The following is a 15263-nucleotide window of genomic DNA, read 5'->3' as shown; positions in this document are numbered from 1 at the left end:
TAAATAAAGGTATTATGTCCATATACAACTGAAATTTTTTTTAGATAATTACATAAATGAATGAAAGAAAGATCAATAGAGTAAGGAGAATAGGGAGAGGGAAAAGGGAAGGGAAGGGGGACACTGGGAACAGTAATGGAATGAATTAAAATCCATGCATGTATGACTTCATTTCATCAAAATTATAGTTATGTATAACTATAATGCACCAACAAGAAAAAAACATAATAATTTAAGGTCAGGTGCAGTGATGCATGCCTATAATCCCAGTTCCTTGAGAGGCTGAAGCAGGAGGATAGCAAATTCAAGGCCAGCCTGGGCAATTTCGGAAGACCCTGTCTCAAAATAAAAAAGGGCTGGATATAGCTCATTGGTAAAGTGATATTGGGTTCAATCTCCAGTACAGGGGAAAAAAAAAAAAAAAACAGAAGAAGAGGAGGAGAAGGAGGGAGAAGGAGGAGGAGAAGGGGGAAAATTTAAGGAGCTAGACTGTGGCTCAGCAGTAAAGCACTTGCCTAGCATGGCAAAGCTGTCAGTTTGATTCCCCAGCACCTCAAAAACACAAGCAGATAGTGGCAAAGCACTTGCTTAGTATGCACAAAGCCCTGTTCAATCCCCAGTACAACAAAAATAAGGAAATTAATTAATTTAGGGGCTGGGATTGTGCTCAGTGGTAGAGTATTTGCCTAGCATGCATGAGGTCCTAGATCTGATCCCCAGCACCAAAATTAATTAATTAATTAAAATAAATAACGCATTAAAAACTATTAGAACTGTATAAAGAGCTTCCTTCAGTCTTGCCTGGAGCAGAGGGATGAATTAATGAATAATCCAGATCCCTGCTATTCTTCTCTTTGATTAATAGCTTAGAATACTTCTCAAGAGTTCTAGAGGTGCTGGGGTTGTGGCTCAGTGGTAGAGTGCTTGCCTAGCATGTGTGAGGTACTGAGTTCAATTCTTAGCACCACAGAAAAAATAAATAAATAAAAATAATTAAAATGTTCCTCCACAATTAAAGAGAGAGAGAGAGAGAGAGAGAGAGAGAGAGGTCTGTGGTATACCAGGAAACCACAGCAAAACTCACTCCAATCATTTATGGAGCATTAACTGTATGTCCAGCTCTGTATTGGGTTCCGTGAAGAACTCAGGACCTTGGCTCATGGCTAATATCTCTCGGGAGTGGAAGAAAGATCACAGAATATACCTCCAAATTGACTGGAGATAGAGACCTGGAACCCCATCGACGTAAAAGTGGCTTGAATCAGTTTCTCCTCCACCCCCAAAACAGAAAGGTGGGGTCATTTTCCCCCGTAGACATGCAACTGGGTTTTATCTCCCCAGCATTCTCATCCCTTCCAGAGGCCCATGTCACTCCAGCTCAGGGAGTATGAGCCTTTATCTGGTTTCTGTTTCCTCCCTAGTAACCCCAGTCTTAGAGCAAAAGAACTTGGCAGTCTCTCCCCATGGCAGTCTTATTTCTCCTTCTGTTCCTCTGTGGGCTCCCCCAGGCTGCTACAGGTAAGGGGCAGGAAGTGGGAGATATTTCAGCTATTTGCAAGATTAGGGAGGGATTACTGATCTTTCTCCTTAGAGGTCTGGAGAATGCATCAACTCAAGAATACAGACTTACCCATTTGACCTCTCCCTGACTCTACCACTGGTGAAGACCCAGAAGAAATGAGGGTCCAGGTTATGTACAGTTTCCTTTAGAAAATAAAAGCAGATGAGTAAATGTCTAAAGAGATGGCCATTTGCCAACTATTCCAGGCTTTTCTCTCATCTCCAGACCCTTCCACCAGCTTGGGGAGGGGGGAAGGAAAGTCTGTACATTCTTCCTTCCACCTCTCTTTCTTTGTAGTTGTCACTTAAGAAATGTGTTCACCAGTTGAGTCACTGCTGGGAGACCCAATAGAGGGAGGGAGCCAGGGGTTGGAGGACAAGTGGGGCCTTGATGCAAAAGGAGGTCTCTGGCCTCATACAATTGTCTCCTCACAGACAACATCCAGGTCATCTATGTAGCCTTGGGGGAAGCGATGGAGCTGCCGTGTCCCTCACCACCCACTCTACGTGGAGATGAACTCCTATCATGGTTCCACAGCCCTGGAGCAGGCTCCTCCACCATCCTGGTGGCCCAGGTCCAAGTGACCAGGTCAATCCCAAACCTTAGGAAACCTGGAAAGGAATCCAGGCTCAAACTCCTTGGAAACTATTCCTTGTGGTTGGAGGGGTCCAAGGATGGAGATGCTGGGCGGTACTGGTGCACCGTGCTGGGTGAGCACCACAGGTATCAGAACTGGAGAGTGTATGATGTCTCTGTTCTCAAAGGTAAGATACCAATAACCTGGTACCAGTCATATAGGAACCTAAGGTTGAATGGGGAGGGAGTAGAAAAGAACCCAGAGACTGCGAGCTGTAGGGACTGGGGAAGCCCAAAGAACTGAAAGGTCTTCTTTCCTCCACAGGATCCCAGTTCTCTGCAAAGGCTACAGATGGATCCTCCTGCTCTGTCCTATTGTGCTCTGTGGTCCCTGTCAGACGTCTGGACTCTGTGACTTGGCTGGAGGGGAAGGGTCCTGTGAGAGGACGTGTTCATTCCTTCTGGGGTGATGGGGCTGCCCTGCTCTTGGTGTGTCCTGGGGAAGGGTTTCCTGAGCCCAAGGGCCATAGACCAAGAATCATCCGCTGCCTCGTGTCTCAGAATAAAGGAGTCAGCTTTAGCCTGGCAGGTAAACTGAGGGAGGAGATGTGCCAGGGTGGGGGAACATCCCTCTCCTGCTGATAAGAAAGTAGATGGAATAGGAGACAACTAGGGACAGGTTGAGGTGACTTCTGTTGGAGCAGATCATTCATTGCTAGTAGGAGGAGGCAATTTTTATCATTGACTGAGTCCATAACAGAGAAAGGGATTGGTTAAGCCAACTTTCTGGTGGAATAGACTAGCAGCAAAGATGTATATATTTCAGTGGAATATACCATTGTTTAGAAATAGTGTAATTTATGATTTTGTGGAATATCCTATAGCAGAGATGAAGAAAATAAGGATTATTGTTGGGGCAGTTGCTTTTGAAGAAAGGATATATGCACTAGTGTTTTAATGGCCTATTGATAGGGAAGATAAAAGGAAAAAATATATATTTGTTCTACAAAAAAAAGTAGAAAAAAGGTCATTAAAGAGAGAATGAATACTATTGGATGTAGAATAACTAATTTAAGTCAGGATGTGGAGCAAATGGCTACTCTTTGGGGAATCAAAGGCCAGTCAATGGGCAGCGGCTGGGCCTTATTGCCCTCTGTATCCTTACCACCTTATATGGTATCTAGCATGTGGTGAGACTAAGCAAGTCATAGAGAATAAAGAATGAATGGAAGAACAAATAAATGGAAGACACTTTATTTTTTCTTGAAAAGTTGAATTACTCTGAGGGCAGTTTTTGGCTGGTGGTCTGTTCTAGAGCTAGCTGTCCACATATGAACAGGGCAACACTGTCCTTCTCTACTGAGGTTTTCTACTACCCATGGGGTCAGGGGGAGAGGTCTGGAAAAGAGCAAAGTGGGATGGTGGATATTGGGGATAGGGAAGCTCATGAAGTCTTCTGTAGGAAGATCCTACCAGATTGGGAGGAGTTTGTCTTTGGGGTACAAGGACAGGTCCCCTCACTGCCTCCCTCCTTATCCCTCTTGTCTTGTTCTGGCTACAGCCTCCATGGATGCTTCTCCTAACCTCAGTGTACCTTCCATGGCCTGGGATGTGACTTGGATCCTGATGCTATCACTCACAGTGGGCCAGGCATTCACCATCCTAGCTCTCAGCATCATGCTCTGGAGGCGGAGAGTCCAGGGGGTTCAGGGCAGAGGTGAGTCCCCCCTCTTCCAGAAGGGAGAAGAGGGCATATGTGAGGCAAAGGTTCATATCTTGCTTCTGAACCTTGTCCTCTCTAGGGGAGGGAGTATAAAAGAACACAACTGAATTATCTAGAGACTTCTATACACATTCTGACTACTTCTCCCCAGATGCCTCCATTCCTCACTTTAAACCTGAAATCCAGATCTATGAGAACATCCACTTGGCCCATCTCAGGTGAGGAACAAACAGGGGACAGAGGCCTAAATTGCAAAAGGTCTCGGGGTGGGAGAGGAAACACTGGATTGGGGATGAGGCTCTGGTTCCTGAGGAAGTAGAGAATAGAACTATACTTAATCTGACAGTCTGCTTTACAAATCCCACAGCCCACCTGCCCACAAGACCAGGTGATCTTGGTGACATCTGCTGCTGGGAAATGTGACCTTCTCTCTCTCCCTGGTCATCTGGCACTTGAAAAATTCCCTGAAAACATCAGCGGGGATGTAGGGCTGGGAGGTGGGCAGAGAATGTGACTTACTGTCTATCTGGCCTCCTGCAGCCCTCAGGCCACCTGGGAAATGGGGATGGGGGAGCTGAAGAAAAGGTGTAGCATTATTTCATGATGTCACCTACAAAAAGGTGTGGTTTTGTGTCTTGAATTGGCCAGAGGAGGGATGGCCCTGAGCATGCAATACTATAGAATCGAGGGGAGGCTGAGGTACCTGTTGAGGGTGAGAAGGGGTAAGGTGGGCAGGGAGGAGATAAAGGAATCTAGAGTCACAGGGGAATCTAAAGAAGAATGGGGGAAACTGAGGAACAGAGAAGGAAAGAGACTAAAGTTAAAATAAAAAGAAACACAAAGAGAGAAAAAAATAGAAGTGCAAAGTGGGAGAACTAAGGGACAGAAAATGGAAAGAAGACTCAACATGCCTCCAAATTAAGCCAGACCTCCCCACCCGCTAAGCCTCATTCTCACAAAGAAGCTAGGGAACAAACATATTTAATCAGCTCACAGACTTCCTCAAATGGAAGGGAAGGAACCAAGTCAGAATATGGGTGCCTACGCTCCACCTCCAGCCAGACTCCCTCCTTATCCATGGCACACACACTTCCCTGTGGGGCTCCACTGTGGCATTCAGAGCTAAACAGTTATCACTTCAGACTCCTAGGAACACTACCTCCCTGTGCTCACACCCTCTCTCCCTAAGCAGAGAAGAGTGTCCACAAGGGTTAGCAGGTGGGATTCCCTAGTGAGGCTGGTTATGCTTGGCCACCTACGTACAGACAAGTTTGGGCTGGTCAGTGGAGAAGGGCATTCACACTCCCAAGTTGGCCAGTCCCCAGTCTCAGGCAGAGATGAGCTGGACTCCAGGCCACATCCTCATAAAGTAACCCTATCATTTCCCCTTTTGGGTCTTGGCTCAAGTCTGGGCTTCCCTGGAGAAAAACTTCCTTTGATATCTTGCCTAAAACATTCATGCTACAGCAGCTTAAGCTAAGATACTGGCAGGAAGGAGAATGAGATGACAGATGGAAAATGAGGAGAATATTGTTTAGGTTCCAGCACTCCAGCCCAACCTGTCAGGCAGCTATAGTTCATTCTTAGAGAGCACACCCATGCATTCACACACACACACCCTGCACACACTGAACCATTGCTAGGTTCCCAGATAGCTCCTTTATTAAATGTACTCTATAGTTCCCCACCTACTATGTTATATCTTTCCCAGAAAGACCTTCCTCATCACCATACCTTGTGCCCTTTCAATTCCCTTGCCTGGGACCACAGCTCTATCAAAATGGCATCTTGCTAGGCACCTGGGGCTGAGAGAAGACATCAGCACCAGGCGTTTGGAAAAGACAAAAGACACAGAGCAGATGTTTCTTATGAGGCTGGGCTTTGGGTGGGTGTCTACAAGGGCTAGAGCAGTGCCCATGGGAAACAGGTCTTGGGAGGGGTCTGTGGAGGTGTTGGGTCTAGAAGTCTAAGGATTGTGTACAAAATCAGGTTCTTGGGCATGTCTCAAAAGTGTCCATGCGGGTATTTCCAGTACCATGTTGATGGTGAAGGAGTCTTGGGTTGGGGGCTGAAAGTCCACACAAGGCTAGTGGAGGAGTTGGCCTCCCCAGGCAAAATTGGCCACCAGGAGGAGCAGGGTGGTGAGGAAGAGACTGGGGAGCCACTGTGCTGTGACAGCCGAGTTGCACAGGTCCTGCTCACAGCAGTGGTGCCGCAGAACGTAGGCACGTGACCAGTAGGTGGCATGACCTGGCAGAGGGCACTGGGTCCTTGGGAGGCAGCCTTTCCGCTCGATGATCTCATTCTGGTCTGTGGGATGAAGGAGGAATGCTGAGGTGGGGGAGGGGGGCAGCAGGAAAGGCAGGAAGGAGACAGGTAGGGAGCCACCTGGACAAGGGCCAATGGACCATACTCCTACCTGAGGTGCCAACAGTGATGCCACAAGCTTCATCATCCTGACACTCTGTGGGTACAGGGTAGCAAGGCTTGGCAAAGCTGCAGGTGTAACAGTGAAGCCGTCCCTGGGCAGGGGAAGTGGTGAGACCTGTTGGGTCAACAAAGATCAGGGCAAGAAGGTAAAAAGCAAAACCCCAAATGAGCTGGCAGAGGGACATACAGAGAGAGATGGCACATAAAGTGGGAGAGAGGAACCATAAAATGGAGACAGACAGAAGTAGAAAAATAAGAAAGGGAAGAGAGAGAACGAATGAAGAGAAACAGGCAGAGAGGCAAAGGGAATTAAGAGGGAGGTGCAGACATGAACAGAAGCCAAAAGAATCAGAGACAAGCATAGAGAAACACAAACACGCGCACGCGCGCGCACACACACAGAGAGAGAGAGAGAGAGAGAGAGAGAGAGAGAGAGAGAGAGAGATTAGTGAAGAGGTGGAGGGGGAAAGTGAAAAAACTTAAGTAGATGGCATCAGGGGCAGAAAAGAAAATGGGAATTGACATTGACTGAGGGGTCCAGCACAAAAGCAAGAGGTGAGATAAGGAACAAGAGACACAAAGGCAAGTCAAAGACCAGCAAGGAAGAGACAGTGCCTCTGAAAGGCAACTTTGGCTCTTTCACATTGTCTACTGGCCTGAGGCCATCCCAGTGGTTGGTTTCCCCAAAGTCTTTCCTGCTCTCTTGTTGGCTTCTCCCAGCTCCCTCTCCCTTCCAATCCTCAGAATCTGCCAGCCCCTGCCCCAGCCCCCTGCCCCCTGCCCCCTGAGGATTCCCCAGTCCACCCTTACCCAATGCCCCACAGAGGAACAAGGCGCAGAGGAAGATGCTGGAGGTGCCCATGGCAGGACCTGGGCTCAGGAATCTGGGAGAATGTGATCTGCACCCCCAGATGGAACATCTGAGCATGACAGGGAGGGACCAGTAAACAAACACACCTAGGGAGAGAACCTGGGGGTGGAATAGGACAGATTTCACCAGCATGACTCAGCAGGGTCCCCAGCCCTCTGCTCTGGAGCCCCTGTCTCTCACCCCCCTCCCCGCCTGTGCCTTGAGGGTCTTCTCTGTTCCCTCAGTGTTTATAACTCAGCTCCGTCTGCTGCTCCTGAGTTATGTCTGTCGCCTTCCCTTCTGCTCCCCTCCCTTGCTCCCCATCTCAAGCTGTTCTCTGTTCTCTTATTCTTTGTTTTCTCTGTCCCCTCAGTGCATGTGTGCTTCTCAAGGTCACACTCCTAAACAGTCCTGGCCTAGATCTTTAGAGTGTGTGTGATGTTTGAAGGTGGAATCAACAACACTCATTCATCCACCTACACAGCCCAGCTGTGGAGGGGACCCACCCACACAGCCCAGCTGTGGAGGGGACCCACCCACACAGCCCAGCTATGGAGGGGCCAGCCCCACCCTGCTTCATATACCTTTGATCTCCCCCAAGCCTCAACATTCCCACCCCATAATTATCCCTCCCAGCTTTACTACCTTGGAGGAAAAAAATTAATCATGGGTGGGGCTGGGTGGATGTGCTTCCACTGGGGAAGAATGAGACTGGGAACAAAGGCATGGATAGAATGTAGGGATGGGGGAGTGTGGCAGAGTCTGACTGACTGGGGTTTAAGAGATTGGAGACAGGACTGTGGGTGTAGTTCAGTGGCAGAGTGCTTTTCCTAGCATGGGTGAGGCCCTGGGTTTGATCCTCAGGATCACAAAAAAGACTAAGGAGGAATAAGGAAGACTTGGAAGGGTGAGGGCAGGAGAGACACTGAGCAGCAGTATTTAAAAACTTTGATCTCAGGATCTCTCTCTCTCTCTCTCTGTCTCCCTCCCTCCCTTCCTCCCTCCCTCTTTTCTGGTACTGGGGATTAAACTCAGGGGTGCTTTACCTCCCCAGCCCTTTTACTTCTTTTTTTTTTTTTTTTTTTAGAATTTTAATATTTATTTTTTAGTTTTTGGCGGACACAACATCTTTGTTTGTATGTGGTGCTGAGGATCGAACCTGGGCCGCACACATGCCAAGCGAGTGTGCTGCCGCTTGAGCCACATCCCCAGCCCCCCCTTTTACTTCTTATTTTTACTTTTTTTTTTTTTACTTTTTTTTTTTCAGTTAGGGTCTTGCTAAGTTGCTTAAGCTTCCCTAAATTGCTTTAAACTTGCAATCCTCCTGCCTCAGCCTCCTAAATTGCTGGAATTATAGTCATGCACCACTGCACCCAACTCTTTACACTCTGAAAAAAAATATATCCAAATGCCCCAAAGAGTTTGTTTTCATGTTTTTTATATCAATATGTATTGTATTAGAAATTAAAATAAGACATTTTAAATAGGTATTGATTTGTTTCACAAATAAGAACAATAAACCTATTACACGTTAATGAAATACAGTTTTATGAAAAATAAATACAAGTTCTCAATTTCACAGTGAGAAGAGTGGAAGTGATTTACATTTTTGTGAATCTATTTCATGTCAAGCTTAAGATGGCAGGGTTTTCATATCCACTTCTTTGATATTCAGTCTGTAGGGATACGTTGTTTGGTTGAAAATCCAAACTCAAAGATAATCCAATGGAATTGGAAAAGGAAGACACTTGAAGACCCTTTGACAGAGTCTTAGAGACCCCCAGGAGTTCTTGAGCAATAATTTTTGAACTACTGCTGAAGATGGAGGAGTTTGAGGCTCCAGAGGATGCTGAGAGCATCCACAGGCCCCTCCCTGTCTCCACTGGGGCCCTGGCGCCTGCTGGGGGAGACTCTTTCCTCCCTTTTTATAGCCCTATAAAGCCTAAAACAAGGGGGATATAAGGCTGGCAGAGCAGGGCCAGGGAGGGGGGTGGGCGGGAGGGAGAGGCCCTACTGACACAGGTAAACATGATGAAGCCCCAATTTGTTGGAATCCTGATCTGCACACTGCTGGGGGCTGCCTTGGGTAAGGAGGAGGCCAATTCACCTCTCATATGGCCTGTCTTACCCTCTGCCAGCAACTTCCCAGAAAGCCCCAGGTCCAGTGCCTCTTTTCTCCTGCCTCTCCTGCCAGGAAACCGCATGCGGTGCTACAATTGTGGTGGAGGCCCCAGCAACTCCTGCAAAGGGACCGTGACCATCTGTGGTGAGGGTGAACGTTGTGGCTTCTTGGAGCGTAAACCCCAACCAGGCCTGGGACAGAGCAAACTGTCTGAGAACCGTGAGTCCTCAGTTTCTCCCTCTTCCCTCAGCCCTTCCCTGCCTTTAGGCCCCACTTTATTCCTCTGGCTTCCAGAACCTTCCAGGCTCCGTCTGGCTCTGGGCAGATGGTGCCACTGTTGGAGAAGAGCAGTCTGTACCCTTCTGGTTCCTGGCACTGAGCACCTGAGCATCCCACAGATCTTGGGCTTTCACCTCCCTCCTCTTTATTCTCCAGAAAGAATCATAGGCCCATTTACTCAGAAATTCGTCCCTTAAGTCAGGGGCCAACTTTCAAGCACTGGCTAAGAGGTATATTGTGTATGTTTTAATATTTTAATTTGAAATAATTTTGGATTGACAGAATGTTTGCAAAAGTAGTACAGGAAGTTCTTGTATATCCTTCACTCAACTTTCCTTAATGCTAACATATCACATAACTGTAGCACAATTATCAAAATCAGAAAATCACATTGGTATAATATGACTAGCTAATTTAGGCTTTTTGATTTAGCCAGTTGTTCCACTCATGTCCTTTATCTGGTCCTGGACACAAATCAGGGTCCCACATTGCATTTCATTCTCACGTCTTTTTACATTCTCCAGCCTGTGCAAATGCTCAGTCTTGCTTTGTCTTTCATGACTTTGATATTTTTGAAAAGCCCTGATAGGTCACTTTGTTTTTATGTAATTTTATGATAGGTTGTTTTGTAGATTGCTCTCAATTTGGATTTGTCTATTTACTTGTTTTTTCCTCTTTTTTTTTTTTTTTTTTTTTTTTGTAGTACTGATGATTGAACTCAGGATGCTCTACTACTGAGCTATCCTAAGCACTTTCTATTTTTTATTTTGAGAAGGGTCTTGCTAAATTCCCCAGGCTAGCCTTGATCTTGTGATCCTCCTGCCTCAACCTCTCAAATTGCTGGGTTGACAGGCAAGCGCTACCACAACTGGTTTAACTTCTATTTTCTTTCACATGATAAGATTGAGGTCATGTGTTTCAGGCAGGAATACCATAGAAGTGATGTTGTTCCCTTATCAGCACACCACAGCAGCAGTTCACAATGTTAATGTGTTAACTTTGATCACTTGGTTTCAGGGAGGTGTTTTTTGAGGGGGCAGAAAATTCCCTTGGGCTCCTTGAAATCACATCTGCTCTGCCCCAGAAGGCAAATCCTGAAGCCAAGAGTCCAACACCCCGGTTTCATTCTTTCTCTCAGCTTCAGTGACCCTGAGTCATCACCATCCTGCCTGTGTGGCCACCCATCATTGCAACCAAGTGGAAACAGAATTGGTGGGAGACGTGACTTACACAACTCACAGGAACTGCTGCTTTGGAGACCTATGCAACAGTGCTGTGGCAAGCACCGTGGCCCCAGCATGCATCTTGGTTGCAGCAGCCACCACCCTGGTCTGGCTTTTGCCAGGACTATGGAGCGGGTAGTGGGAATGAGGGTAGGCAAGGGAGCAAGGAAACAAGGGAGCTCTGAACATCTAAGGTGAAAAAGTAAGCACTTCTCTGTGAGCCATTAAAATCTAGAGCTGACTGGAAAATTCCATATACCTTTTGTTGATGGGAAACTTGAAGCAGCAATATGGGGACATCTATCTTCTAGTTTGAGGGTTTCTGGCCCATCAATGGACCTAGTTACAGTGGTTGCTCCTTTCTCTGGTCCTGGACCCCAACCACGATCCCACATTGCACCCCTTAACCAACAAAATCCCCAAGGATGATGCAGAATCTCTCTTAGTGACTACTGGATCTTGTTGCTAGGGAAGATCTACCTTAGTAATGCAGATTACTAAGGAGAGTAAGCTCTGGACTGAGTGGAAGTGACCAGGATTCCATGAACTTGGCTGTCTGGGTTTGTTCCCCTTTCCTTCATTTGTAACTTAGTTCCCAAAAGGACAATTTTTTTTTTTTTTTTTTTTTTTTTTTTTTGCAGTACTGGGATTTAACCCAGGGCTTCACACATTAGGTAAGCATGGATAGGACTATTTTGAATTGAAAAGGAAATATAAGTCCAGCGATAGGAGAGTTGCTTGGATACCCTGGTTAGTAACCAGGCCAGGTAAGGCCTCAGATCCTAATCTGAGGCCCCATCCCCATATCCCTCTCCTACCTCTCTGGGGAGACCTAAAGCCAGGCTGTATCTCCTCCTTGGCAGAATATCACTAGGGTGTGGCTAAATTTAGGATAAGGGTTGTTTCTCCAAACACGGGGACCTATGTGCCACCTCCAGACACTGAAAGACAGGATGGAGACCTGAAAAACCTGATCCTTCATTTACAGGAGCCCAGCCTCCCAGGGAAACTCCCTGAAAGACTCTTGGGTAAGGGGAAGGTGGGGGTGGGGGTGAGGGTGCTGAGAGTGTTACATCAGGGAGGGGGTTTGACACTTAAAGTCTTCTGAAAATGAATGCACAATTTATTAGACACAGACATTTATTACTTAAAATGGAAAAGATGAGTAGAGGGTTTGGTGAATCAGTCCCATAGAGTGAGGTCATCAGGTCCTTCCTGGGGCTTTCATTGGAGACAGGACAGAAGCCCCATTTCCTGCCCAGATCCCAATCCCTCCTCTCAAGGAGGGCACCTCAGAGTGTAGAAGACAAAGTAGAAGTCCTTCATGAGCCAGTGGAGGATCTGGAGTGGTCTAAAGGGAAAGACTCAGGAAAAACAGAACAGAGGGTACAGTTTAGGAAAAATAGATAGGGAGACCACTCTGGGCACTGTCTCCTTAAAGAAATGAGAAGGGACTGGAGAAATGCTCTTCAGAGGAAGGAGAGCCAGAGAAAGATCATTCTGGGAAACCAGGAGATGTGGAGCCATAAGGAGAGAGGCTCTGGCTAAGGCAGGTGGGGAGGAAGGACAGCCACAGAGTGAGCCTCAGTGCAGCAGCCAGAGGCCAAGGCCAGCCAAGGAAGTGAGGAAAACCAGGGTCAGGGTGGGCGTGGGCCGGGGAGCTGGGCTATTGCAGTTGTCTTTACTGCAGCAGGTGGTGTTATAGTTCAGGCCCAGCTTGTGGTTGGTTTGGTTGAAGGCCTCCCGACAGGGCTCTTCTGGTGTGCCACAGCGCAGGTTGGAGAAAACCCACATCTTCCCTAGAGGCAGGAGTGGAGTGGGCAGGGAGATCAGCTAGGATTGGCAGCTGGCACACCTATGCCCACTCCCCACCATGTACACCCACCCAGGCTTCCTTCCTTCGCAAATTTGCCCAGCTCTGCCCTTTATCTCTTCTCAGCCTAATTTACTCCTCTACCTCCTTATTCTGAACCCCAATCCTGATTGGCCATGAGGTCTTTGGGCCTGTTTTATCTCTCTTGAGGGTATTTAGTCAATTTGACACTAACACCAACATCATAGGACTGTCATGAATATTCATTGAAACAGAGCACATAAAGACATAGGTCAAGCTGGGCACGGTGGCACATTCCTATAATCCCAAGTCACTGGGAGTTTGAGACCAGCCTCAGCAATTTAGCAAAACCTATCTTAAAAAAAAAAAAAAAGAAAGAAAGAAAGAAAAAAGAAAAAGAAAGTCAGGGAGGTGGGAAGCACCGGATGTAGCTCAGTGGTAAAGTACCCATTACCACACAAGCACACACAAAAAAGCTCAGTGCCTGGTATATAATCATTTTGGCCAAATGTCATCATTGCTATAATTCTCTGTTCCATCTTAGTCTTAGCCCTGGTTGGGTCTCAGTCCCAGACAGAGTGTCCCACTTGTCCCTCTTCCACTATAGAGGCAGATATTACCGAGGTACACATTTGTTGTTAGGCACTGGTGTCCTGGCTCCAGACGGCAGGACTGCCGGTCCACGCAGCCCAGCACAGGGACTTTGTAGCAGGAGTGACAGCGGATATCAGCTGGGGAGAAACAAGTCAGGCTGAGGCATGGGGTGTCTAAGCTACCTGGGGGTAAGCTGAACAGGGAATGGGGGTGTAGAAGAGCCTATGAAATAGGTGCACTGATCTGTTTGGTCCATGGGACAGAGCAGGTGAGTGATGCGGTGAAAGTGGCAAGTGGGTGACAGGTGAGGGTGGAGTTGTTCTTTGTGAAAGGCTCACACCCTAAATATCTTCCTCCACCACACCCCATTTGGGATGAGTCAAGAGGAGCACGACTACCAACAAAAACATGCGTCTGGGGACAGCTGGGATGAGAGGAAACTGTGGGGAAGGAATGGGGAAAGGAGGGAGAGGATAGAGACTTGAAATAGGAAGAAATATGAAGAATAAAAATGATGGGATTATGATGCCTTCAGAAATGGCTTGGAACTTGAGGCTTCAAGAAAGCCACCTGTGGCCAACTTTAGCAATTTACTCTTCACCTTGTGGGGCAGCCAAGAGTGTGGGTGGAGGAACCAGTCCTGAATGGAGTCCTCTTTACTACAGCTCTCTGGCAGAAGGAATAATACCTGAGAGACATTTCATCAGAATCCTTCTTAGCAGATTACCAGAAGGGAGAGGGTGGGTACAGAAGATGGCACCCCCAGTGTTCCTGCTTCAGCTAATTCAAGGCATGGGCATGCAAGATTTGGCAAAGGAGAGGTCAGTCCAAGAGTGGAGAGCCTGGAAATAAAACCCACCTCACTCTAGGGGTGAGTGGCCCTGGCATCCCCTCCCTAGGAGCTTTGGGGAAACTCCCTGGTTCCCCAGAAGGCTTTAAGAAGTTACTGAAACCATCCAGAAAGCCTGTGTCCCTGGTAGGGGTGAGAATATGTAGCTCAGGGAGGAACAAGGATACACTAGGAAGAGCCACAGCTGAGTACCTAAGTCCAGGGTGGAGTAGATGAAGAGGGTGAGGTCTGAAAGAAGCCTGGATCTGGAGGCTTAAGTCTGAAGACACATCCCGCTGTCTGCAGGAGGTGAGAAAAGGCAGTAAGATGGATCCAGGAGACTTGTGGATTGAAATGGGGCAAGCCAGGGAACTAGATATCAGAGTTTCCAAGAAATGGGCACCTTGGAGTGAGGAAGAGACCTGGAGCCCTCGCAGGTGAGAAAAGTGGGACTTTCTTGGGGATGAGGAGGAATATGATGATGGAGACCTGGGTCCTTGAGAAATTGTGCAAGAGCCTGTAATAGAGAGATCTGGTCCTGGAAACATAGGAGAGCTGAACCAGTTGGGGCTGAGGGTTTTGGGGATCATGACTAATGGGTGGTACAGGCAGGGCAGGGAGGTTGAGGTCCTGACAGGTGAACCAGGTTCTTGGGGGCCACAGGTACTTACCTGAGACCCAGCAAAGCAGAGCAGACAGGGTGAGCAGAAGAAGGCCTTTCATGGTGAGGGTCCCAAGAATGGTAGTAGTCACAGCCGTTGTCAAGAGTAGACTTTCAGGGATCCTGCTCTGGGAGTTGAACGGCCTTTTTGGAATTTATAATCCCAAGGCCCCTCCCTTCTCTGCCTCTGCTGGCACCTCCCTTCCTATTTACACTGTGCTGACCAGAGAAAAAGACTAAGGATGGGGAGAGGCTGAGCAGACCTGGCTGGGGAATGGGGATGAGTGAGAGGGAAGGGGAAAGGGAAGAGGAAGTGCCACTGGTGGCCAACTCCATTTTGGTTCTTGGTTTCAGGATGCCCGGCTGAAAGCCCTGTCTAGTCCTCTGAAGGAGAGTCACCAAAAGGCCTCTGTGATTTACAATGACCATAGTGACAGCTTCTGCTAGTTCCTAGGAAACGATGGAATGTGGCCCAAGCTGGATTGCCGAATTTGGGTCCCTGGGGGGCACTGGCCAGGATGCAGGCAGAAATTAAAGATGGAAGGGATTGAATTAATCTTTACTCAACCCTCATTTGGTCT

The 15263-nt window shown here is 47.7% G+C and overlaps 3 protein-coding genes across 5 annotated transcripts; 1 reads left to right on the top strand and 2 right to left on the bottom strand.

Moving 5' to 3' along the window:
* The first annotated feature begins 1463 nt into the window (after positions 1–1463).
* Ly6g6f (lymphocyte antigen 6 family member G6F) lies at positions 1464–10903 on the top strand. Of its 3 annotated transcripts, none has more exons than XM_076857772.1 (6): positions 1464–1518; positions 1996–2325; positions 2463–2726; positions 3699–3854; positions 9335–9481; positions 10680–10903. In XM_076857772.1, the coding sequence occupies exons 1-6, from the start codon at positions 1464–1466 to the stop codon at positions 10901–10903; spliced, it is 1176 nt and encodes a 391-aa protein (XP_076713887.1). The 3 variants fall into 3 exon arrangements, with proteins under 3 accessions (XP_076713887.1, XP_076713888.1, XP_076713889.1); XM_076857773.1 differs by lacking the exons at positions 9335–9481; positions 10680–10903 and adding exons at positions 4012–4078; positions 4228–4252; XM_076857774.1 differs by lacking the exons at positions 1464–1518; positions 1996–2325; positions 2463–2726; positions 3699–3854 and adding an exon at positions 9172–9226.
* LOC143401692 (lymphocyte antigen 6G6e-like) lies at positions 5947–7152 on the bottom strand. Its single transcript, XM_076859335.1, has 3 exons — positions 7101–7152; positions 6280–6405; positions 5947–6170 (listed from the first exon to the last, which is right to left on the bottom strand). The coding sequence occupies exons 1-3, from the start codon at positions 7150–7152 to the stop codon at positions 5947–5949; spliced, it is 402 nt and encodes a 133-aa protein (XP_076715450.1).
* Positions 10904–12348: 1445 nt separating the features above from the next.
* Positions 12349–14744, bottom strand: Ly6g6c (lymphocyte antigen 6 family member G6C). Its single transcript, XM_076857770.1, has 3 exons — positions 14693–14744; positions 13219–13329; positions 12349–12563 (listed from the first exon to the last, which is right to left on the bottom strand). The coding sequence occupies exons 1-3, from the start codon at positions 14742–14744 to the stop codon at positions 12349–12351; spliced, it is 378 nt and encodes a 125-aa protein (XP_076713885.1).
* Positions 14745–15263: the final 519 nt, after the last annotated feature.

This window comes from Callospermophilus lateralis, chromosome 6, assembly GCF_048772815.1.
Source record: "Callospermophilus lateralis isolate mCalLat2 chromosome 6, mCalLat2.hap1, whole genome shotgun sequence".
NCBI lineage: Eukaryota > Metazoa > Chordata > Mammalia > Rodentia > Sciuridae > Callospermophilus > Callospermophilus lateralis.
The sequence above is the reverse complement of the archived record's forward strand: the minus strand, read 5'-3'. Positions and strand labels throughout refer to the sequence as shown.

Coding starts and splice junctions, on each gene's coding strand:
- LOC143401692 (XM_076859335.1), bottom strand. CDS start 7,152: ATGGGCACCTCCAGCATCTTCCTCTGCGCCTTGTTCCTCTGTGGGGCA. Junction 6,406..7,100: donor GTTCCTCTGTGGGGCATTGG/GTAAGGGTGGAC, acceptor TTGACCCAACAG/GTCTCACCACTTCCCCTGCC. Junction 6,171..6,279: donor CATCACTGTTGGCACCTCAG/GTAGGAGTATGG, acceptor TTCATCCCACAG/ACCAGAATGAGATCATCGAG.
- Ly6g6c (XM_076857770.1), bottom strand. CDS start 14,744: ATGAAAGGCCTTCTTCTGCTCACCCTGTCTGCTCTGCTTTGCTGGGTC. Junction 13,330..14,692: donor TCTGCTTTGCTGGGTCTCAG/GTAAGTACCTGT, acceptor GTTTCTCCCCAG/CTGATATCCGCTGTCACTCC. Junction 12,564..13,218: donor AACAACAAATGTGTACCTCG/GTAATATCTGCC, acceptor TCCTGCCTCTAG/GGAAGATGTGGGTTTTCTCC.
- Ly6g6f (XM_076857772.1), top strand. CDS start 1,464: ATGGCAGTCTTATTTCTCCTTCTGTTCCTCTGTGGGCTCCCCCAGGCT. Junction 1,519..1,995: donor GCTCCCCCAGGCTGCTACAG/GTAAGGGGCAGG, acceptor GTCTCCTCACAG/ACAACATCCAGGTCATCTAT. Junction 3,855..9,334: donor CCAGGGGGTTCAGGGCAGAG/GTGAGTCCCCCC, acceptor CTCTCCTGCCAG/GAAACCGCATGCGGTGCTAC.